The 25526-nt window shown below is 50.9% G+C and overlaps 1 protein-coding gene across 3 annotated transcripts in view; it reads left to right on the top strand.

The window, feature by feature from the left end:
• Positions 1 to 25526, top strand: part of DDX11 (DEAD/H-box helicase 11) — a 1292375-nt gene that overhangs the window by 952149 nt on the left and 314700 nt on the right. For all 3 annotated transcript variants that reach the window (XM_069628571.1, XM_069628573.1, XM_069628572.1), the window contains one exon: positions 23400 to 23512. In XM_069628571.1, the coding sequence (XP_069484672.1) occupies positions 23400 to 23512 (113 nt within the window). The remainder of the gene's footprint in view (positions 1 to 23399; positions 23513 to 25526) is intronic.

The raw sequence follows: 25526 nt of genomic DNA on the forward strand, positions 1-25526 counted from the left end.
TAGGTGGGAGCAATGATGGCTCGAGGCCATCAACATCGGAGGGGCAGGCATCGGCCAGAGGGCAGGAGGACCCAGGAATGGGAGTGTCTTCCGTGTGGCAGCGGTTGGGCCAGCGGATAGATTCTGAGCGGTGGCGGGCGGAAGAGGCGTGGCTCACCATGGTCAGGGCGGAGTTCTCCATGCGTCGGGCATTGAGGCGGGCAGAGTGCCTCGAGGCAACTCGTAGGGAGTTGGAACAGGCCATGAGTGCCTCCCTGCGAGACCTCGGGCCAGGGCAGAGGCCCGCCTCCGGGACATCGACATGGAGTTTGATGATGCCCTGCCCCCGGGACAGCACAGAGTGAGCCACAGGACTTGCCCGCCGCCATTGTATATAGTTAGATAGTGTTAGGTTTCCTTTCTGTTTTTGTTTATTTTGGGGCGATTGGACAATGCACCACGTTTTTGTATATAGTTCTTTATTAGGTAGTCTTTTTTGTAGGTTTCATTTCATTTGTTGGGCTCATGGACCCAGGATTGGTGATTTGTATATAGTTGAACAGTGGATTTATTATTTTTTATTTTCATTTCACCATGGAGCAATGGATTTCACTTATTTTTTTCCCTTGGATTTGCTTTGTTGGACTGAGACTTTGGACACATTTTCATTTGGATTTCTTTGAATTCTGATTTCATATTTTTGATTATTTTCTGAACATGCTGCGTTTTATTTCTTCTTCACATTGTGTGTTTTCTTTTCATTACATTCATTTTGGGTTCAATACATTTTTGTTTCATACTTCGATGTGTGGTATTCTCTCATTGATTTCATGCATGTCATGATGTGGGTTTTCACATTCACTTGCACCCATTATGTGTGTGTGACGGACATGTGTTCATTTACATACTTGCCATTCGGGTTGTATCATGTAATGGCCATTTCTATGTGGGTGTATGCAATACTTGGTTGGGTCTTTGGGCTGGGGTGGCGTGGGGTGTGATGTGGCTGGCCATTAGGCCCATGATTGAGGATCGTCATGACGTGGGGGTGCTGGGGGACATGAGTGGGGGCCAGCTGGCAGGTGCCCCTGACTGCTGGGGGGTGGGGATGCTGGGGGACATGAGTGGTACATGAGTTGGGGCCTGCTGGCAGGTGCCCCTGACTGCTGGGGGTGGGGGTGCGGGGGACATGTGCGGGACATGTGTGGGAGCCTGCTGGAAGGTGCCCCTGACTGCTGGGGGGTGGGGGTGCTGGGGGACATGAGTGGGGGCCTGCTGGCAGGTGCCCCTGACTGCTGGAGGGTGGGGGTGCTGGGGGACATGTGTGGAAGCCTGCTTGCAGGTGCCCCTGACTGCTGTGGGGTGGGGGTGCTGGGGGACATGTGTGGGACATGAGTTGGGGCCTGCTGGCAGGTGCCCCTGACTGCTGGGGGGTGAGGGTGCTGGGGGACATGTGTGGGGGCCTGCTGGCAGGTGCCCCTGACTGTTGGGGGGTGGGGATGCTGGGGGACATGAGTGGTACATGAGTTGGGGCCTGCTGGCAGGTGCCCCTGACTGCTGGGGGGGTGGGGGTGCAGGGGACATGTGTGGGACATGTGTGGGAGCCTGCTGGCAGGTGCCCCTGACTGCTGGGGGGAGGGGGTGCTGGGGGACATGAGTGGGGGCCTGCTGGCAGGTGCCCCTGACTGCTGGAGGGTGGGGGTGCTGGGGGACATGTGTGGGGGCCTGCTGGCAGGTGCCCCTGACTGCTGGGGGGTGGGGGTGCTGGGGGACATGTGTGGGACATGAGTGGGGGCCTGCTGGCAGGTGCCCCTGACTGCTGGGGGGTGGGGGTGCTGGGGGACGACATGTGTGGGACATGGGTTGGGGCCTGCTGGCAGGTGACCCTGACTGCTGGGGGGTGGGGGTGCTGGGGGACATGTGTGGGGCATGTGTGGGAGCCTGCTGGCAGGTGCCCCTGACTGCTGGGGGTGCTGGGGGACATGAGTGGGGGCCTGCTGGCAGGTGCTCCTGACTGCTGGGGGGTGGGGGTGCTGGGGGACATGTGTGGGGGCCTGATGGCAGGTGCCCCTGATTGCTGGGAGGTGGGGGTGCTGGGGGACATGTGTGGGACATGAGTGGGGGCCTGCTGGCAGGTGCCCCTGACTGCTGGGGGGGTGGGGGTGCTGGGGGACATGAGTGGGGGCCTGCTGGTAGGTGCCCCTGACTGCTGGTGGGTGGGGGTGCTGGGCGACATGAGTTGGTGATCAGTAGTGCAAGTTGACATGTGGCTTGGCTGGGGGGCATGCCCATGGTGGATGGGCTGCCTGCGGGACATGACCAGGGGTGCAGGGTAGTCCCCTGTGGTGTGGGCTGCCTGCAGGGGCTGTGGAGGGTGTAGAGGGAACACCTGGGAGGACCCATACTGCCAATTCACGTGTAGGACTCCACGCGCACCCCCGAAAATCACGTACCCCACTCGCACAGGGCCAATCGCGTGTGTAACTTCCCGCGCACCCCAGGAATACACGTACCCCACTCGCACAGGGCCAATCGCGTGTGTAACTTCCCGCAAACCCCAGTAATCCACGTACCCCACTCGCACAGGGCCAATCGCGTGTGAAACTTCCTGCGCACCCCAGGAATACACGTACCCCACTCGCACAGGGCCAATCGTGTGTCTAATGTCCCGCGCACCCCAGTTATACATGTACCCCACTCGCACAGGGCCAATCGCGTGTGTAACTTCCCTCGCACCCCAGGAATACACGTACCCCACTCGCACAGGGCCAATCGCATGTGTAACTTCCCGTGAACCCCAGTAATCCACATACCCCACTCGCACAGGGCCAATCATGTGTGTTACTTCCCGCGCACCCCAGGAATACACGTACCCCACTCGTACAGGGCCAATCGCGTGTGTAACTTCCCGCGCACCCCAGGAATACACGCACCCCACTCGCACAGGGCCAATCGCGTGTGTAACTTTCCACGAACCCCAGTAATCCACGTACCCCACTCGCACAGGGACAATCGCATGTGTAACTTCCCTCGCACCCCAGGAATACACGTACCCCACTCGCACAGGGCCAATCGCGTGTGTAAATTCCCACAAACCCCAGTAATCCACGTACCCCACTCGCACAGGGCCAATTGCGTGTGTAACTTCCCGCGCACCCCAGGAATACACATACCCCACTCGCACAGGGCCAATCGCGTGTGTAACTTCCCGCGCACCCCAGGAATACACGTACCCCACTCGCACAGGGCCAATCGCGTGTGTAACTTCCCGCGCACCCCAGGAATACACGTACCCCCCTCGCACAGGGCCAATCGCGTGTGTAACTTCCCGTAAACCCCAGTAATCCACGTACCCCACTCGCACAGGGCCAATCGCGTGTGAAACTTCCCGAGCACCCCAGGAATACACATACCCCACTCACACAGGGCCAATTGCGTGTGTAACTTCCCGAGCACCCCAGTTATACACGTACCCCACTCGCACAGGGCCAATTGCGTGTGTAACTTCCCGCGAACCCTAGGAATACACGTACCCCGCTCGCACAGGGCCAATCGCGTGTGTAACTTCCCATGCACCCCAGTTATACACGTACCCCACTCGCACAGGGCCAATCGCGTCTGTAACTTCCCGTGCACCCCAGTTATACACGTACCCCACTTGCACAGGGCCAATCGCGTGTGTAACTTCCCGCGCACCCCAGTTATACACGTACTCCACTCGCACAGGGCCAATCGCATGTGAAACTTCCCGTGCACCCCCGATTTACACGTACCCCGCTCCGATTGCGTGTGAAACCTCCCGTGCACCCCAGGAATACACGTACCCCACTCACACAGGGCCAATCGCGTGTGTAACTTCCCGCGCACCCCAGGAATACACGTACCCCACTCGCACAGGGCCAATCGCGTGTGAAACTTCCCGTCCACCCCAGATTTACACGTACCACGCTCCGATCATGTGTGAAACCTCCTGCGCACCCTAGGAATACACGTACCCCGCTTGCACAGGGCCAATCGCGTGTGTAACTTCCCGCGAACCCCAGGTATACACGTACCCCACTCGCACAGGGCCAATCGCGTGTGTAACTTCCCGCGCACCCCCAAATTACACGTACCCCACTCCGATCGCGTGTGAAACTTCCCGCCCACACCCGAAATACACGTACCACGCTCCGATCGCGTGTGAAACTTCCCGCGAACCCCAGTAATACACGTTCCCCGCTTGCTGTGTGCTGTGTGGCGGCCGAGTATACTGGTACAGGGTTGGCGCAGCCCTTTGCGCTGGATTGGTGATTTTGATGGCTTTTACTTGCGCGAGGGGCGTTCTTGGGGGCGTAACTGGTGCTGCTGCAGGGTCGCTGCGCCACTGTGCGCCACGGCTGGTTTTGGTAGCTAAAATCCATGAATACGCTGTGCGCGGAAATGGACGTTGGCGCACGCGGCTGGCGCAGAAAGTCGCACGCGCACACTGTGCGCCAGCCGCGTGCGCCACTTGTGCGCTGAATTCTATGAATTACCCTGTATATCGCATGTCCCCGGAACACTCACATGAATCCCCGAGATGCGGGTGCAATAATGCCACATATATACATATGATTTGGTCCTGCCCCCACCTGGCTAAGTTTTGGGAAATGGTCTGTACAACAATGTCTTCGGTCCTGGACTACACCATTACCCTTCTCCAATGCAATGTCTATTTCACGAGTTTCCTGGGTTGGGACGGGACGCCCAGAAACTAGCAGGTCTCTGCATGCTCCTCGCTGCACTGTGCATTCTGCTATGCTGGCTCCATCCTGAAGCACCTTCATACACTAAATGGCTTCACTCTGTAACATGGGCTTCTGACACTGAGGAAACTTGGTTCAATCAATTACCACTGCACTCTAGACCTCGGAATGTATGGTCACTGTTTCGCTCATACATGGACATCTTGCGTGCGAGCTCGGAGGGCACTCTTTCTACACCATCATCTCCTGCCGATACCGCTACCTGAACTGGTGTATTGCTCATGTATTATAATCAGTCCTAACTGTTTCCTGTGGATTGTTAACTGTACTTATATGTTATCGAATGTCTGATGTATTACTTGCATACTCTTTTGTCACGATATGTGGTATTGCTCTCCTCCTTGCTTTGTCGTCAAGCTAAAAAACAAAAGATTATTTAAAAAAAGGCACAAAAAAAAATAATCACTTGCTAATTTATTCATGATTCCTTATTTCTTCATTCGGGTACCAAACCCTCTTGTTATGCACTTTTCACTTATGGGTAAACAATAAATGTCTTACATTTGCCCCAGAGCATCCCGGTACAAGTATTCTCTCTCTGGTATTCACCGGAGCTGCTTTGCTTCACTGTGTGTCCTCGTGCTGTTCCTTGTTCCGCTCTCTACTCCCGGGTAGGAACACAGAGTCACAGCGAGCAGCGCTTGCTTTCGGGAACCTTTGGTAAGCATTCTGCGGCAGTCAGGAAGTCTTTGTGTTCCCCAGCTGCAGCTGGGAACATGTAACACTGGCAAGTGTTTGGGTTTTGGTCCTCTCACGGCTCACTTGATTCGCAGCACCTTCTTCCTCCCCTGGGAACACACAGCATCCTCTCTGCCGGTCCGGCTCCAGCCTGCTCCTCGGCACACGTTTGCTACCTTCTCTCCCGGCAGGTCCTTTCTGCTATGCTGCTTGTGTCTGATTTTAAGTACCTGTAGCCTCTCAATAGATTGCTGGTGCAAGTGGTTGCCTGACAGTCAATAAAACAATTAAGAGGACATTCCTAATCCTTATATAGGCATCTTCCCCGTCTCAGTACTAAAGTGGTGAAACTGACCAGAAGTGTACATTGCTCCTTATTGCCCCTTCCTTGTCCCAGTCTTAAAGGGATACACTTTAAGGTCATATTGTGTGTGGGAGAGAATGGGACTGCTTTTTATGTGGGACTTCTGTCTGTTTATTTTCTGAGTTGATATATGTTTGATGAGTTGAGGAATCATTATAAAAGTTTGGAAAGAGTTCTACCTGGCCCATATAATGAGCGGACCTTCGGGTTGGCCTCTTTCTATTTTTCCTATAACAAGGGGGTTTCCATTGGTCATCCTGACCGGAGGGAACCAGAGTCTGATAACATGACCCAATAAAAGCTTGAGGGATGAAATGTTAGTCATGAAAAGGAAAGGGGAATACTGCGTCTCACCAGCAGATGTCCTCTCCCCACTCCCCAATGTCCCTCCACCCAGGTGATCCTCCCTCGCATATCCACCCCCAGGGTCGGGATCCAAAAGCGATGGCCTTTCACTGGCCACCTGAGAGGAGGAAGTTGGGGAGAAGGAAGTGAGAACACCCTCAGTTTTCTTACAGTATGTTGTAAAGATATATTTATGAACTGATGTTATTTTGACCTATTAATTATGAGGGTGCGGTAAGGTTCCAACAATGTTACTACCATTTTATGTGTCATGTTTAATGATAGATGAAACCTTAATGTTGACATTCACAAGATTTGGAGACTTTTCATTTTTAAGGAAATTACCTTAACTTTTTGTTTAAAAAAAAATGTCCCACTGGTTTCTGTTTTTTAAGAATGTGTTCTATGATTTGTATGACAATGTTGTGTTGGTGTGGCCTATCTTTGGGCATTGTGTGTTATATAATTAGCATTTGTTAACTTCAAATAAAAATGTATTTGATTTAGAATCTTCAGGTAATAATAGATACATGCATATGAAACAAAACAAGAAACCTTACATTCCGTATTTCATTCCACATCGACATGCATTAATATACAAAGTAAATTCTACATTGTTTCAAATTACAATTTGCCAATCAATAAAACAACATTTAATTATTAACTACCATCTTCTTAAAATACCGCTTGCTCTACAATGTCCACCTGCATACAGTTAAGCAAATTAATAATATAAATACATTGTTTAAGTAAGAGCTTTTATCAAAGGATTTCTTCTTAACCATATGCGGTGGATATACCTTGCTACATAAAATACTGCGTCCAGATCCGAGGTAGATTTGCAAAAGGACAGTGCCTGCGCTGTGGAACGAATACAAGAGGGGTTTAAGATATTTAATCCAGAGGGCCTTCAGGTGCTCACACAATAACTTGAGGCGAGGCAGTATCCCTTTAAACTTTAAGGACTGCCTATAAGAACTGCAATCAGGCACGTAACGCCGCTTATGAGTCCAATGAGAGAGTCCCAGTCAATCCTCGAGTCCCTCACAAAGGGCTAAGAAGACCGCTGAGGTTGCAGTCTAACAACACCAAAGATGTGCATGCTCCAACATGGATCCAGTCGGAGTCAGTACATCGCTAAAACAGCGGCTCTGCTCAACCCCTGCGGCCAGTGCGCGAAGTGAAAGCATTTCCGACACCGGTGGAAGGTGTGGAGGGTTTGGAGCTTGAAATTCAGTGTTAGCTCGTTCCTCACACCTAACGTACCTATACCCTACTCGCCGTCCACACACCAAATACCTCAAGCGGCTAAATCAAATGAGCAAATTAACGCGGTACCGGCGGCACAAATACCGAGTGAGGATTTAATCTCCACAGCAGTAGAGGACGTAACTGATGCCGAACATTTACAAGCGAATGACCTGATAAGTCTTGATAATTGCAATAGCATGGAAACAACCTCATCGTCAGTGTCACAGCTGAATGTGCCTGGTCACAAAGTAACGGTGGGAAACTGTGTACCTCGAAACAACGTGAACACGAGCGCAAGCACAGAGGCACACGAAAAGAACAGTGATCCTATCATAAACGCCTCAGAAGCTGAATGCATGCAAACCGTGCCCCAAGTACCGCAACAATCAACAAACAAATGCCTATACCTAGTATAAGCCTTACACCTGGGTGTGCGACACCCTTCAATAAACTACGATCCAATGAATGGTCCCATATGATTCCGCCTAAAGTGAACTCTCAACTGCAAGGAAATAAACGATTTGAACCAGCAACTCAATTCGACCAGCACAAGCTGCACCTGCATAAAGGTGCATGGTCCATCAGGATTAACGTGAGGCATGAGATCCTTGATGCCGCCGATAGTCCCACAGAAAAAAAAACACAAAAGCCTTACTGCATCCTAGCGAGAAAGGCATACGTCCACTCAGCGACATGAGAAGGACAAACTTAAAGAAAACCACTCCATTGAAACGCTTGCTGTATGATCAAAACCAGCAACTCGAGATAACACAGGAAGCAAGGATTCTAGCAAGACTAAGAGACGATGTCTTGCTCATGAGGGAGCATATATGCAAAGAATCATTACGCTGCTTTTTTGAAGGCAGGTTTAAACACAATGACGCTAAGAAATATATATCAACACCAGCTGTTGTTGAAGCACGCAATGCAAACAATTGTTTCTTTCAGAGGAACGAGTAACAAGAATACGGAAATGTCACTGAGAAGAATGGTGCAGCTGGCTTCAACAACCAGGTGGAAACTGCCCCGGATATGAGCACAAATATAGAAATGTGCAGATTGACTCATGATGGAAACAAGCAATCGTGAATCACAACCAGGGCAGTGCTCGACAACTTACTCTCTGCTCAGTAACAATTCAGGGACCAGCAACCTGTATCAACATAACCTGCCTTTAAGTGCAGCAGTCACGCAACTCCATAATAATGTGATTGCTGCCCTAACTATATAACTGACTCCCTTCCTAAAACTATATGAGGATATTCATTCCAGCCTAAAGGATCATGACACAATGCTTGCAATGGTACACACCAGACCTTTACAACACTGGTTCGTGATCGACTAGATGTGGAAGCTGAAGCATCAGTAGAGTGGCAAGCTAGATTGTGCGACCTGGCTCAGGGAGAATATTCAGAAAAAGCACACATGACAGCAGCCCTTTTAGAGGCCATCAAATGGATTCAAAAAAACCAACGCCGAAGAACCGCAACAAGACATGCAAACATCCCGCTAACTGGAATACCAAAGAAGCCTCAGCTGACAAGAAGGGAACCAGTTATTATTGCAACATCGAGGAAAGGCTTAGAGCAAGGAAAGAGTATAGCCTTGTGGGTACATCAGATTACCAGTATTGTAGCATCCTCCAATGCTGCTGTACCTGCCGATGTGGAAGTAGACAAGGACACAGGAACCTTACTTGGAGTGCAAACTGCTTCTGACAAAACTGTACCCAATACATCTACATCTTTGGAATGAAATGCTACATTTGAGATAAACCTGGACAAGACAAACGCAAATGACAAAGAGGAAATATTCTATATATTCAAACAGTGCCCTAAACTGAAGAAATCAAGGAACAAATCTGCACGGAAAAATCTCACTCCTCAAGTTCCGGAAATTCCTCAAGACGTACCTCTTCTCCTCCTTTTATCTCCCTCTCCCCTGCTAACCTCCTTTCTCCCTGCTTCCTTCCCTCCCTCCTTCTCTTCCCCAACCTGCTTAGTAGCTGACTGATCGCCTGGTGCACCTCCAGAGCCTCACCGGTCTCAGGCTCCCCCGCCAGTCCTGAACCTGCCTCTGGGCCCGCACTTAGCCAGGCACTACTGCAATATGTGTTACGCTCACCTGGGTTCCACAGGGGTGCCGAACGAAGCTGGACTGCAACGGTCTCCACCAATGTGACTCGTAATGTAGTGATGAGCGACTGCACTTGCCCTCTAAGTTTTGTCTGTCTGGCACGTAGGAGGATTTTCCTAGAGTGGTAAAAATGGTAAATTAGCCAACCGCTAGAAGGACGTTTAACTTCTGCTTCCGTAGCCACCTTGTGTTCCCCTAGTTATGTCTCACCTTATTGTTAAGGAGGATGGGCTCTCCATCCTGTGTCGGAATGCAGGGGTGCGCCGAACTTGAAATCCAGTTAACTTCACTGATCCCTTGATCTTATGGCAGAGTTCCAGACAACAATGACTCAGAGGTAAGTCTTTTGCCAATCCAAAGTAGCATGCAATGCTTTAGAGTTGAGGTTGTCTTGTAGTTCACTCTTGTACCTTTTCTTTGTTTCTTCCTCTTGCAGAATTGTCTAAGACAGGTGGCTCTTCTCCGAAAGAAACGAGGTAGTGCCAAGGTAAGATTCAGTATTTGCACCAAGCAAAAGTCTTAGCAAGCGATATTGTTCATTCGTGTGATTAATCAATTGTCCTCTCTTTATTCTGCAGGTGCGGCTCTTCTCTGGAGCGAGGGACGTATGATGGTTTATAGTGATAATACCGAATAAAAAAATCTTGAAAACAAAAATCTTGAAAAAAAAGGCTGAAAAAAAAAATATCGAATTTTTTTTTATGACGTTTTTTTTTTTTTTAAATGGGGGGGTCCCCCCAACCCCCTTTTTTCTATTTTTTTTTTATTTTAACCCTTTTTTTTACTTACCTAACCCCAAAAACACATATAAACATATAAATAAATAAATAATTCGATATATTTTTTTTTCCAGATTTTGTTTTCGAGATTTTTGTCATTCGGTATTATTTTTTCGCCCTTTTGACTGACCACCACGTATGATGGTGACTCGTGAGACCTCGAGCGAAAATTGCCTCAGGTAAGTATCTTGCGGTGCAAGGTCAAATGTCTTTAGCGAGGCGCAGCTCACCTGTAAACTTTTCTTATCTTTTGCAGGTGCGGATGCTCCGAGCGGCGATCTCGTCAGCGTGCCTCTCTGGATCGCACGGATGAATGGCGCATCGGTGAGTACTCTGCGGCGCTGATGCTGACTGTATAGCGCGGTAATTGGAGTTCCTTTTCTTGCAGTTGCGTCGAATCCCGGATGATTGCGATGGAGAATGGTAAGGCTCTTGTTCTAATCTGCTTTCCTTTTCCCCTTTGCAGGTTCGGTTCATGAAGAACAAGACGGGCGTGGCAGAGGACTGGATACTGGAGCTGCAGGCACGGTGAGCGTTACGCTGCAGGAGTGCAGAATAACGCGAAGCGTGTTCTGTTCTCCGGGCGTGGTTTATATAGCCATCCAGAAGTAGTTCCCAGGTAAAGTAGTCCCAGTACCACACCCAAGGAAATAGTCCCTTGAATAAAGTAATCCCTTCAAGGGGCCCAAGGTGGCCTGTACATGGTTTTTCCACTTGATGACCTGACTTGCCTGAAAAAGGCAATATGAGCCTGGCGCCAAAGGCGCCAGGACTGAGTCCAGGAATCCCTCAGGCAATCCTTTGGGGACTTATAGGTCCCAATGGATGCCAGTACTCTGGGCAGACAGGTCTGCTCCTGATGTCTGGGGGCAGGCAACGTGACATATGCTCCATGAGAGGGGAACCCACTCTGCACTTAACCCGGGCCCCTGCTAGACAGAGCGCACTTGTTCCCCTTCCCCTCCCTCGCACTTCCTGTTTGCGCAGTTGCACGTTCCTTGACCTTGAATGTTATAGGCCTTGCAAGTCTGTCTGTCCGGTCCTCCCTCCCGTCTCCCCTCCCTAGCTGGGCCTTGCTTAAAATACTCATTCATAGGTGCATTGAAATGGAAGAGGAGAGGAACAAAACAAGTGACTATCTTAAGGGTCAACGCCTGATCAAGGTAGTGCTGGGAGGGAGAGGGAGAAGAAGACGAGGAGGAAAAAGGGGGGGGACAGACAAGCTCTTATCAAAGGTCAAGGAGCAATGATAAGAGTAAGTTCCAAGATAGGGTGAAGTGGGGGAAGGGGAGGGCAAGATGGCTGACGGAAGAGAAAGACACACGGGACAGAGAGGGCACACAGAGACCAGTGGGGGCACACAAATACTCAAGGGGTGCTTGGGGGCACACAGACACACGGTGCTAGGGGGGCGCACAGATACTCACAGGGTGCTAGGGGGAGCACACAAAATCACGTGGTGCACTGATTGGGGGGCACACAGACACTCACGGTGTGCATTGGGGGCACACAGACACAGAGTGCTATGGGGCAAACAGACACTCATGGGTGCTTGGGGGCACACAGAGGGACACGGACTAGTGGGGGCGCACAGAGGGACACAGGCCAGTAGAGGCAAACAGAGGCCAGTGGGGGCACACAGAGGGACTTGGGGGCACACAGATACTCATGGGGTGCTTGGGGGGCACACAGACACTCAAGGGGTGCTTGGGGGCTACACAGACACAGGGTGCTTGGGGGGGCGCACAGACGCAGGGTGCTAGGGGGGCGCACAGACACAGGGTGCATTGGGGGCACACACACTCACTGGGTGCATTGGGGGCACACAGACACTCACAGGGTGCTTGGGGGGCACACAGACACTCACAGGGTGCTTCTTGGGGGCACACAGACACTCAAGGGGTGCTTGGGGGCACACAGACACTCATGGGGTTCTTGGGGGCGCACAGACACAGGGTGCTATGGGGCACACAGACACTCGCAGGGTGTCTGGGGGAACACAGACACAGGGTTCTTGGGGTGCACACTGACAATCACGGGGTGCTTGGGAGCACACAGAGGGACACAGGGGCTAGTGGGGGCACACAGAGGGACACAGGCCAGTAGGGGCACACAGAGGGACTCGGGGGGTGGGGGGGACGGGCACACAGACACGGGGTGCTTGGGGGACACAGACACTCAAGGGGTGCTTGGGGGCTACACAGACACAGGGTGCTTTGGGGGGCGCACATACACAGGGTGCTAGGGGGGCACACAGACACGGGGTGCATTGGGGGCACACAGACACTCACTGGGTGCATTGGGGGCACACAGACACTGGGTGCATTGGGGGAACGCAGACACTCACGGGGTGCTTGGGGGCACACAGACACTCAAGGGGTACTTGGGGGGGGCACACAGACTCACGGGGTGCATTGGGGGCACACAGACACTCACGGGGTGCTTGGGGGCACACAGACACTCATGGGGTGCTTGGGGGTGCACAGGCACAGGATGCTAGGGGGCACACAGACACTCACAGGGTGTTTGGGGGCACACAGACACGGGGTTCTTGGGGGCACACAGACACTCATGGGGTGCTTGGGGGCACATAGACACTCATGGGGTGCTTGGGGGGCACACAGACACTCACGGGGTGCATTGGGGGCACACAGACACTCACGGGGTGCATTGGGGGCACACAGACCCTCACGGGGTGCTTGGGGGGGCACACAGACACTCATGGGTGTATTTGGGGCACACAGACACTCACAGGGTGCATGGGGGCACAGACACTCACAGGGTGCATTGGGGAGCACAACAGACACAAGGTGCATTGGGGGCACAACAGACACGGGGTGCATTGGGGGCACACACTCATGGGGGGCATTGGGGGCACACAGACACTTACAGGGTTGCATTGAGGGACACACAGACACTCATGGGGTGCTTGGGGGCACACAGACACTGGGACTCACAAGGTGCTTGGGGGCACACAGACACTGGGACTCACGGGGTCCTTGGGGGGCACACCGACACTCACGGGTTGCTTGGGGGCACACAGATGCTCACGGGGTGCTTGGAGGCACACAGACACTCATGGGGTGCATTGGGGGGTACACAGACCCTCACGGGTGCTTGGGGGGCACAACAGACACGGGGTGCATTGGGGGCACACACTCATGGGGTGCATTGGGGGCACACAGACACTTACAGGGTTGCATTGAGGGGCACACAGACACTCATGGGATGCATTGGGGGTACACAAACTCACAGGGTGCATTGGGACACACAGACACTCAAGGAGTGCATTGGGGGACACAGACACAGGTGCATTGGGGGCACACACTCACAGGTACATTGGGGGCACACACTCACAATTACATTGGGGGCACACAGACACGGGGTGCATTGAGGGCACACAGACACTCAAGTGGTGCATTGGGAGACACAGACACTTATGGGGTGCATTGGGGGCACACACCCAAGGTGCATTGGGGGGTACACAGACACGGGGTGCATTGGGTGACACACACTCACAGGTGCATTGGGGGCACACAGACACGGGGTGCATTGGGGGGCACACAGACACTCAAGGGGTGCATTGGGGGACACACACTTACAGGGTGCATTGGGGGCACACAGACACTCACAGGGTGCATTGGGGGCACACAGACACTCACTGTGTGCATTGGGGCACACAGACACTAATGGGGTGCATTGGGGAGGACACACTCACAGGTGCATTACGGGGGGACACAGACACTCACAGGGTGCATTGGGGGGGACAGACACTCACAGGTGCATTGGGGACACACAGACACTCACGGGTGCATTGGTGGGCACATAGACACTCACTGGGTACATTGGGGGGAATCACGGGGTGCATTGGGGTGCACACAGCCACTCACAGGGTCCATTGGGAGAAACAAACTCACAGGGTTCATTGGGGGGCACAACGCCACTCACAGGGTCCATTGGGGGGCAGACAGACAGACACAGGGTGCATTTGGGGCACAGAGACACTCACGGGGAGAAGGCGATGTGGTGTACCGTGGTAGACAGGGCCTTCTGTGGGCCTTCGGTAGTAGTAGCTGGCTCGCGTCTCCCGGTTGCCCTGATTGGCTTAAGGGCTAAGGGCAGCCAATGGGAGGGGGGAGCAGGGCCAGACCACACACACAACAGCAGATGAAAAAATAATGCGCCCATTTTTGAAATGGCAATTTTAACAGTCAGGGCTGCAAGATGCCCAAAGCAATGGAAACAAAGGCAGCAGGGAGAAGATTTCTCCAGAAATGATGGTTTTTCGTCATGCAGCGGCCGTGGGGCATAATTGGATGCATTTTTCAGTTAAAGTCAATAAAGATGTTAAATACGCCAGCGAGTGCTCAAAAATCCTTGCCAGCGTTTACCCAAGATGTTCCAGGTAGGGCAGCATGCTGAGGCAGGTGGAAAGAATTCCACAAGTTCATTCAGGAGCAGCAGACATCAGGAAAGGAGGCAAGAAGAAGAATGCGCTTGAAGCACTTCACTTGTGTATAAGTGCCCTACAGATAACCAATTAAAATGTTGGTCCAGATCCCTCAGTATGTAGCCAGTCGACGAATAACCGCATGGAAAGCCATACGGCTACTAGGGATGATGGCATCCTGCATCTTCTGGTTCCACACGCCTCTCTGCGTATTCCCCCCATGTAGGAGAGGCTCTCTAGCCAATGGTTTCAGGCAGTTGGTCAGTGGGATGTTATACTGGTTGTCTCAACAACCCTCGTTCAGTCTCTGCAATGGTGGTCAAAGGAAAACCTTCTGAGGGGGAAATCCTTCACCTCCCCCTCAGTAGAAGCCACTCTCATCGTGGACGCATCTCTGTCCGGGTGGGGAGCACACCTTCTACAACAGACAGCACACAGCAAGTGGATTCCATCAGTGGCATCCAAACATATCAATCTGTTGGAGCTACTGGCAATTTTCAAAGCACTGAAAGCCTTCCAAACATACAGGGGAAGACTGTTCTTGTCTTCACAGGCAGCACCACGTGCATGTACTATCTGAACAAACAGGGGGGCATTCACTCTCCAGTGCTATCCAAATTGTCACAGAACATTTGGAAGTAGGCACTCAAACACAACATGTTCCTACTATCACAACATGTTCCTGGGGAACACAATCTTCTGGCGGTCGTGCTCAGCTGAGACCAGCACCTACCTGTAGAACATGAGTGGCGCTTACAAGAGCATATTCTACTCAACGTCTTTGCAGAATGGTGTCATCCATACATAGATTTGTTCGTGACTCTGGGGAAAGCCCAATGCCCAGATTATGCCTCCAGATACCCTCAGATACGGTCCAAAGGGAACAGTCTCTGGATAACATAGTCTGGGAGATTTCCCTACACGTCCCCCCCCCCGATTCCCCTTCTGAACAGTATAGTGCACAAGATGCACCAGGAACAAGTCACGCTGATCCTGGTAGCACCGATGTGGGCTTGACAGCCATGATTCTCTCATCTCATGAGAATGTCAGTTCCCCCTCCCAGGAAACTACCTTGTCCATACAACATGCTGTCACAAGACCTATGGAAAACACTACACCTGTGCCCCCAAACACTCAACTTAGCAGCTTGGCTCCTGAAGTCATAGAGTTTGGGCACCTCCAACTACCTCAGAGATGTGTGGACATACTTAAAGAGGCACGGAAACCCAACACCAGACATTGTTACTCCAATAAATGGAAACGTTTTGTCATCTGGTGCAATAGCAAAACCATCAACTCTATTGATTGTTCACCTAAAGATATAGGGCCTCATTACACGGTAGGCAGTAAAAATCGGAATTTTACGGCATGGCGCCATTAGCGTGTCCGCCCTCGCAAGAGGCCGCTAATAGCGTCCCATCACGAGTACGCGGACACGAGCATAGCGCCATGCCGTAAATGACCGTTCCGCCCTGCCGCTAAATACCCCAAAAAGCCCCTTACCGGCGCCCGCAAAACCGCCGATAGCGCCTCCGCCCTCCCGCTACCCGTAAATAGCGGACACCGCCATTACCGCACACCGTTAAAAAGCGGAACCGGAAATTACGTCGTCGCACAGGAACGGGAAAGAGCACAGCGGCCATCTTCAAAAACACAATCCATTGCCATCCTCTGCATCCAGGACATATATCCAGGCAACTCCGACCAGGAACCATACCGGGTAGCTCGAGGATGCCAAAGGCGCTTAAAAAAACTGCTGATCGCCAGCGCAAAGAAAAGTTCACTAATGAGGAACTAATGATGCTGACCACCACACTTGCTGCAAATGCAGGAGTAGTATTTGTGAACGATATGCGGCGGGAGGCCCTCCTTAAGAAGAAGGCCATCTGGGCCGAAGTCGCGCTAAAAGTCAGTGCGGTGGGCACCACCACCCGGAGTGTCAGGGAATGCCGCAAAAGGTGGGACGACCTCCGGGTGCGTGTGCGCAACATTTTATCTGTGAACCGCAACATGGCAATGGCCACAGGAGGTGGCGCAGAGTCCCCCTTGAAGATGGAGTGGGAGGAGATATGTGCCTCCACAGTAGGAGTCGAGTCGATAGAGGGGGTCGGCGATATGGAGCATGGCGTGGCCGTTTCATCGGATGGAGGTGAGTGTATGCACCCAAAAATGCGCAGTGAAGGGTGAGGGGTCCCACAATCATGTGTCCATATGAATGCCGTGGATCCAGCCACAAACAGACATGCATGCATCATCACATACCCACCAACACAGGGCCAATCATGCATGAGCCAGCCAACATCCCCATTCCATGCCTCCACAATGATGACCCCAAAATGCATCAAACTGCATGACGTATACATCTGCCATAATGCAGGTAGACCCATAGATGATGATTTACCCTTCTTATCACCCCTGCAGGATCACACACGGAAAATGATGAGCCACGCACGTCAGCACCCACTCCCACACCCATGAAAAAAGCCAGGAGGGATGCCACCGGGGACCACGCAACATCCTCTAGGGGACCAAAGTGTAGTGACCGGGACAAAGGCAGCAGGAGCAGCAGTGCCACGCAGCCAGAGGCCATGCCTGCCGCTGTTGTGGTAACCACGGGAGTGTGTTTCCCATCAATTGAATGCAGCATGGAGGGAGTGCACTCTGCTGCCACCAGCTCTACGGGTGAGGCAGCAGCCACTGGGCCACTTTCCGATGCGGAGGAAGCACCGGTGAATGAGGATCTGAGTCAGAGCCCCATCCCCACACGCCACTTACTCGCATCCCCAATGTTTTCACCAGGTCCGTTCAGCCAAGGCGGATCGCCCGCCCACACACATGATGTGTCATGGAGCCCCCTGGAACCTACGCCTGATGCCAGTGCCATTGATCCAGGCGCATCAGCCATTCCACCGGCAGACAACGAGGAACTTGACCTATCAGCCATCTACCAGAGGCAGACCGAAATGGCTGGTCTGGTAGGTCAACATGTGGCAGAGACAGGGCACCTGAGGGAGGACATTGGTGCATTCGCACGCCAGACGAGGGAGGCCATGGAGGCATGCACCAACCGCATATGCAATGAGATGGGGCAACTCAGGCAGGCCATGATCCGCATTGCGGAGGCGATTGAGCGCAGATGTCCACTCCCTACCCAGGAGGAAACAGGCCCAGCCTCCTCTGGGAGTTCGCGGCAGACAAGCCCCCTACGCCGCTCTATGCGCAACCTCAGGCGCACACCATCGCAAACGCCCGAAGAAGGAGCGAACAAATAGGGCCAAAAAGGAATATCGGCCACATTTGGGGAAGGACATGTTCACGCCTTGGAACTCACGTGGGAGTGTTGTGGGGGGGAGGGGGGGAGGGTGTATTCGGGGGTGTTGTGGGGGGAGGGGGGGTGTTTGCACAGTTGGGGCTATGCACTTTCTGTACACGTTATGTTCAAAATACACTCTTCTGCAGTTGAAAAACAGGCATGGTCTCCATAATTGTGTATGTGTGATTTTCTTTGGGAGAGGGCCCCTTGTGGGCCTCAAGACGGCCACAAGGGCAACAATGCACGTCTCTCCATGCATGATATTCCACCTTTGTTCCTGATGCTATTCCTGATTCCGATGCTGACGCGGATCCTGTCCCGCCATGCCATCGCCTCTTGCATGTCCGGGCTGGGCATTTCGACAATACTCATCCACATCCACATCATGCTCATCTGGTGTTTGCATGGTGCCATGGGCACATTCTATCAGATGCACATTTAGTTGTGCCTTACACATACCATGGTCATCTTCGCCTTGATTCCAGGGGTTTGTTGGCTGCCCTTGTGGTGTTTGTGGGTGCCCCGGTGGTGCTTGCTGCGCAGGTCTCGGCCTCCTCCTCCTCCTACTCCTACTCCTACTCCTACGTCTCTTCGGTGCTGCCTGTTGTTGTTGGTGCTGCACTGCAGTCATGTACGCAAGCCTATGTCATGCTGCTGGTGTTGGGACCATCTTGCTGTGGGAAGGGGTGTGGGAAGGGGTGTGGTGTGCTCTTTAGTGCTGGCTGTCTCCATTGACTCCACCTGTGCTGGTTGTGTCCACCTGGGGCAGATGGGCAGATGGGAACACTGCTCAGGACTCTTAACGTGTGGTTTTCGATGCTGTTATTAGCGCCATGCCGGTACATGCTTTTTGGGTCTTTGGGATGCCGGTATTGCCGTGTACGCATGGGTTGTGATTGCGTGCTATTTGCGCCATGGCGCTGTTTACGGTGTGGGGGTCGCGCGCAAGCGGCCACGCCGCTATTGGTGGCGCCATACTTTACGGGTCCACTAATAGCGGTGGGTCCGGGTCGTGATCGGCTTGGGAAAATACCGTTACCGGTATTTCGTTACAGGTAACGGTATTCCCTTACCGCCTACCGTGTAATGAGGCCCATAGTCCTTTATCTAATGCACCTGTTAGATTCAGGACTCGTTTTCAACTCCCTAAAGGTCCATCCTGCTGCCCTTTCTTGTACACATCATGTTGCGTGCGCCCTACGTGTCCAGCACAATGGTGATTACAGCAAATGATTTGCCTTTCACAGATCCAGCCCAGCTTACTTTTTTTGTAATGCTTTTCCCGTTTGTTTGGGAGTCAGACGGCCTGGGTAGTAGTTACCAGAGTAACCTTTAACCTTTTTAGATGTAGAATGTATTTATTTTATTTATTTATTGGTCATTTGTTAGGCGCTTATACAGTTAGAAAAACTGTTTCAAAGTGCCCACAGGGTGGGGACAGGGGAGGTAGACATTGAATTACAAAAGGGGTAAATAATTGAATTAATAGTGCAAACAAAAAGTGAGACTAACAGGGAGGGAAGACAAACCTACTATGCCTTGTGAGTGTTCAGAACGTGCAAGTGCAGGGGCGCAGGGGTAAGGGATATGTGATGTGTTGCTTATGGAGAAGTGCTCGGGATGAAGTGCTAAGAAGAGAAGAAAGCAAGTGCAGCCTCCTGTGGGGAGGGTGAGACAAATAAGTGCAGTAAATAGTGGCTGGGATGAGAGATGTGGGAGGGTCAGGGCCCTCAGGATACATAAGGGCCCTGCACATCAGTCATGCTACTGTATGATTAGCAGGGAAGAGAGGAGGAGAAGGAAGAGGTAAAGAGAAGGGTCTTGAGGCTTTTCCGGAACTTAAGGAGGTCCTGCTCAAGACGCAGAGGAAGAGGGAGGCTGTTCCAAAGGAGGGAGCACGCTGAGGAAAGTGATCGACCACTAGCTCTCAGTTTAGCAAACCGCTTCACACGCAGGGAGTTGGTGCCAGAGGAACGCAGGAATCTAGAAGGGGAATATTTAGTCAGAAAGTGTTGAAGATCGAGTGGTCCCCGGACCCAGATAGCCTTGAGGATGATACAGAGGGATTTGAATTTAATCCATGATGAGACCGGGAGCCAGTGAAGGCTTTGTACGGCAGGAGAGATGTGGCCCTTGGGCTTGAGGCCAAGGATAAGTCTTGTTGCCCTATTCTGGGGAAGCTGGAGGGGTCACATACTGGATGCAGGAAGATTAAGGAGGAGGCGATTGCAATAGTCTAGCCTGGAGAGAACCAGAGCACGGGTGACACTGAGTCTCTGGGAGCAGGTGAGGAAGGGTAGAGTTCCTTTGAGAAGGAAGAGCTGAAAGTGGGACTTCTTGACAATGTCCTGGATATGAGGGGTGAAGGAAAGGGAGGGATCGAAGATGACTCCGAGATTCCTGGCTACAGAGGAGGGGGCAGGTGGGGTGCCCATGGAGGAAGGCCAGAGTGAAGGGAAGAAATAGGGTGCAGGGGTCCCAATAAGGAGAAGCTCTGTTTTGCTGGCATTGAGGCAGAGGTAATTAGCAGTGCACCAGGCCTGGATGGCAGAGAGGCAGTCAGGGATGAAGGAAGGTGCAAGGGCATCAGTAGGGAGTTTGAAGAAGAGTTTTGTGTCAGCGTAGCACTGGAAATTGGGGAAGATGTAAGAAATGAGGTGTGCCAGCAGAGAATGGTATATGTTAAAAAGCCAGGGCAAAAGAATGGAGCCCTGAGGGATGCCACAGGAGGAGGAGGAAGTAGAGGAGGAGAAAGGGCCCAAATGGTGTCGGAGGAGCGGTCAGTAAGGAAGGAGGTGAGCCAGTCCAGTGTCCGATCCGAGATACCAAGGGTATCATGGAGCCTTTTCATGAGGATGGAATGGTTCACAGTGTCAAATGCCGAAGAGAGATCAAGGAGGATGAGAACAGCAGGGGAGTTGGAGTCAAGGGATGCAAGCAGTTATTCACAGGTGTTCAGAAGAACAGTTTCTGTGCCTCTGGTTGCTCGGAATCCAGTCTGGTGGTGGTGTAGACTGCCAACAAGTTTGGTATGAGAGTTGAGTTGAGGGAGGGCCAACTTCTCAAGCAATTTCCCCAGGAAGAGGGTGATGGAAATGGGTCAGTAGTTGGCTGGGCAGGAAGGGTCTGCAGAGGGTTTTTTAAGGAGGGGCGCACAAGGGAGTGCTTCAGGGAGGATAGAAAAGCACCAATAGCAAAAGAGTGGTTGCAGATATCAGCAAGGGCAGGGGCGAGAGAGGAGATGTTGTCCTTGATGGTACTGGAAGAACATGGGGCAACCTTTTTGGAAGAGACCTTCATGGAGTTGACAACTCTGGTGACTTCTTCGGGGGAGACAGGAGCGAAGGAGGAAAGAGGAGGGTGGATGGTAGCGGGCGCAGAGGAGGGTGGGTTGAGTTGGAGGAGTGCAGTATGTCTTGGGTTTTGGAAATGAAGTGAGAGGCAAGTGAATTGCAAAGGGCCTGGGAAGAAGTAGGGGCAGAAGATACTGCGGACGGTTTGCCAACTTCCCTGCAGATTTTGAAGAGATCAGCTGTGTTGTTTGAGGCATTGGACACTCTTGCCTGAATGTGGACTCTTTTTTTTTCGGATGGAGAGTCTGTAGTGTCTCTGGGTTAGGCGGCAGGCCAGTTTGTCATAGGGTGCACCTGAGGTTTGCCACTTCCTTTCTGCAGCCCTGCATCTATGTTTATGGTCTGCAAGTTCGGAGTCGTACCAGGTGTTCTTCTTGGAGGCAGGTTTCAGGGTGATCCTCATGACTGGGACAAGAGTGTCAAGAGTGTTGGTAATGGACAGATACAGGTTGCGGAGGGCAGAATCGGTGGTGAAGTCAGTGTTGGGTGGGCAAGGGGGAATGAAGGTGGAAGAGAAGGTGGCAACTGACACTCGTTTCATTTGAACGAGGTTGGCAGAGCTTTGAGGAGTTGTTACAGGGCCATAGGGACCCAGATGAGTGGAGTGGAGAGAGTGGTCAGACCAGGAGAGAGTGGTGACCAAGGGAGAAGAGAGATTGAGGTTGGAGTGGATGATGGCGTCAAGCGTGTGTCCAGCAGAATGTGTAGGGCCAGAGGGAAAAAAGGAGAGGGATAGGGAGGAACAGAGGTCAGTGAAGAGGGTGGTTGCTGTGCAAGGGGAGTTCAGGTGCAAGTTGAAGTCACTTAGTAGTAGCAGGTTCGAGGTGGTAGAGTGTAGGGAGGAACAGAAGTCTGCCTACTCTGAAAGGAACAGAGAAGAGGTGCCAGCGGGCCGGTAGATGGTAGCAATGATCAAGGTGATGGAAGGAGAGATGACCGATTTGCATACGAGGCTCTCCAAGGAGGAATAGGGCTGAGTGGCTAGGATGGAAGAAGGAATCCACTCTGGGAAGATTAAGGCAAGTCCTCTGCCAGCACTGTGGGGTCGAGGCTTAGAGGTGATCTTAAAGCCGTCGGGTAGGAGTGAGTCAAAAGAGGTAACTGAACTGGCATTGAACCAGGTTTCAGTAAGTGCAAGTATGTCCAGGTCAGTGTCTTCAAGAAGCAGGCAGATGTCAGCATAGTGTTTGATGGCTGAATGTGTGTTGACGGTTGCCAAGCGGAGACGATCGCTACCTTTGAAGGTTTTTTGCGGCGGAGTGTTCGGGCGAGGGGCTTCCCCCTGAAGAGGTAGAGAGGGGGCGAAAGGGTGAGAGGCCGACGAGGTAAGGAAATCGATGAGAGATGGCAGGATTCGGTCAAAGAGAAGGAGGTTGGCCTGTTGGCCGTGAACCAGAACTGTGCCCGTGAGATAAACATTGATGCAGCAGGGAGATGAGAGGAACCCTGTAAGGAGGACTTCCCTTTTGGTGCCGCCATTAATGGATGTGGACAAGGTATGAGGGTGGCAGTGAGGGGAGAGGTCCAAAGGTCAGGAGATGGGACAGAGAAGAGGATCTCAGTGAAGATTTCTCTTGAGGATGCACTGAAATAGGTGTCTGCAATTTGGAGGCAACGGTTTGCAGCAAGGGTGTCCTTTTTATGTTTTTTCCGACCAGATTTTGTGAGAGAGGGAGAATAGGTGATGGTGTACAATGTAATGTATAGTGTAATGCAATGCATGTATGCCTCATCTTTCCCATGCCACTGCATAAGTGTCTAGGCAGCCCATCTGTATATATTCAAACGTTGTAGATGTCAGTAATTCTGTTTCTCTGGCGTAGTCTGCAATAGACTTGCTAACAGTGCAGTTTAATGTGAGTTGTATTGCTATTTGTATACTGGCCTTTGGGTTTATGATTGTGAAATGGACTGTGAGCAACAGGATCCAGGTTTGAATTTTTCTGTGTCTGATTACCTGCAGGAACGGTGGGCATGAGCAGCCTGAAATTTCTTCTTCTCAACCCAGCAGTACACTTTGCAGAGGTTCTAAAGGAGTGTCGCTCGGTTATCATTGCTGGAGGCACCATGCAGCCGGTGAGAGAGAGACGGCAAAATAGCCTTTTTTGTACACATGTTTTGTATAATGCAACAAGTAATAGTGTACTGCTTTTTAGTCCATGATTTAATAGTGTCTAGGTTATTTGCTTATGTCAGGATTTTGGAGAAGGTTATACAAAGGATGAGTAAACATTTTTCAATAATATTCATTAACATGCTTTGGATAAATCTGCCATTGAACTTTCATTCTAATTGTTCACAATTCCTACACGCAACTATTAAAGGGGAGAAATTATTCTCAAATTAATTGACCGCTTGCTGATTAGTAAGATGTGGGCATCACTGCTGGCTCAGATACAAGTATTTCTCATTTCATTTTCAGTCTGAATATTTTTATATTTTATATGCTTTTAAGTTTGTTTTGCTTTTTTTATACACTTTTTTGTTGAAGAATATCCATCATTATTTCTCCTTTCATCCTATTCATCCTTAATTGTAGTTACTTGTTTCATTATCCTGTTTAAATTTTTATTTCAGTTTCTTTGCGCATCATTTTAAATAAATGGGTAATAACATGCTGGGTACTTGCATCGCGTACACTTACGTGGTGCTGGTCTCCTGCATGCAATTTTAAGCACTCCCAAAGCAGAGTGTAAAAGTAAAGAGTGCAGGCGAAATTACTCTTTGCTTTGGGAGAAATAAAACACTGCCTGCAAATAAGCTTTGCAGACAGTGTTTTATAATGCATTTCAATGGAAGCTGCCTGCTCATTAGCATGTGCTAATGAGAGGCGTATGCCATTGGAATTCATTGAGCTTAGCCTGCATGAAAATGTCATGCAGGCGTAAAAGCAAATGCTCTCCTGAGATGAAGGAGGAAAGAAAAGTGGAGATGCTATCTCTGCTTGCTGTTCTCCTACGCCTTAGAACGGCTGTAAAAGGATGTGGAGCGTAAAAAGAAAGCTTTTATGCTCCACTTCATTATAAAATGGACCCATCTGTGTTTTAGGGCGTGCCTCAGTCCTTTTTTATGATGTGTAGATGAAGCCCTGGGGCCAGTTTGTGAACCGATTCCTAGTGACAAGCAAGGCCTTCCCTGTTTTTTTTAATGAAGTTGACAAGTTTATTCCACAATAGCCAATCCAAAAAAAGACAATCGAACAAACAAAAGTAGCTATTAAAAAATTCCATTACTGTTACATTCAGGCAACTTTATGTAGAGGACATACGTTCTCACTTCAAGATGTATAGAGCCCTACTCAGCTTTGTAGGTAAATATGGATACATGTTGCCCTAAAGCCCTCACATACCATCAAGTTCTAATCTTATTTGAGTACTGATAAATACAAGTCCTCTTCTGGAGTATTTTGTTTTTCTTTAAGACCATCCGTGACCGGCAGAAACCCATTAGATGATGGACTTGGTAATTTTTTTTTTTTAATGAATTAGTTCTACCTCCAGGGATTTCTCATTTCTTTCATAACTTACTCCTCATATGGATAGATTGTATGCCTGCTGCTGTTCTACATTCCATCAGATGCTGATTGTGGGTGGGTGGTGTGGCAGGACTGAGGACATTGGGTGTAGCCTACTCCATATTTACCGACCTTATTGACACATCCACAGGCAGTAGAGCTGAATCAGACTCTGTGTGCCCCCTGCCGGCTGAAAAAAAAATGTACCAAGCCAGAATGGCGCTGGAGAATGGTATCTAAAATGAGAGATCTGTGGTAGGACTCATTCATCAGAAAGGGCATTACTGGGGTTATTTGCTTTTCTTTCGATAAATGCACTTTGTTTTAGTTCCTTAAGTATCATTTGTGATTCATTACAAATTCTTCCATTTCATGAATTCGGGTTTGCCAATTAACACCTGAATTTGCTATTTTTTTTATCAGATTTGCATGTTATCTTGTTTTACCAAGAATGTTTTATGATGTTTTTTGTGTATTTGACCTTTAGACGAAATATCTGCCTTTTGCTGGTAAATTTGATTTATAATTGTTTGTACATGTTCTCCAGTGTGGGTCTGGCATGGATTCACATGCTCA

Source organism: Ambystoma mexicanum, chromosome 12, assembly GCF_040938575.1.
Source record: "Ambystoma mexicanum isolate Mex_15411 chromosome 12, UKY_AmexF1_1, whole genome shotgun sequence".
In the NCBI taxonomy this organism is placed as follows: Eukaryota; Metazoa; Chordata; class Amphibia; order Caudata; family Ambystomatidae; genus Ambystoma; species Ambystoma mexicanum.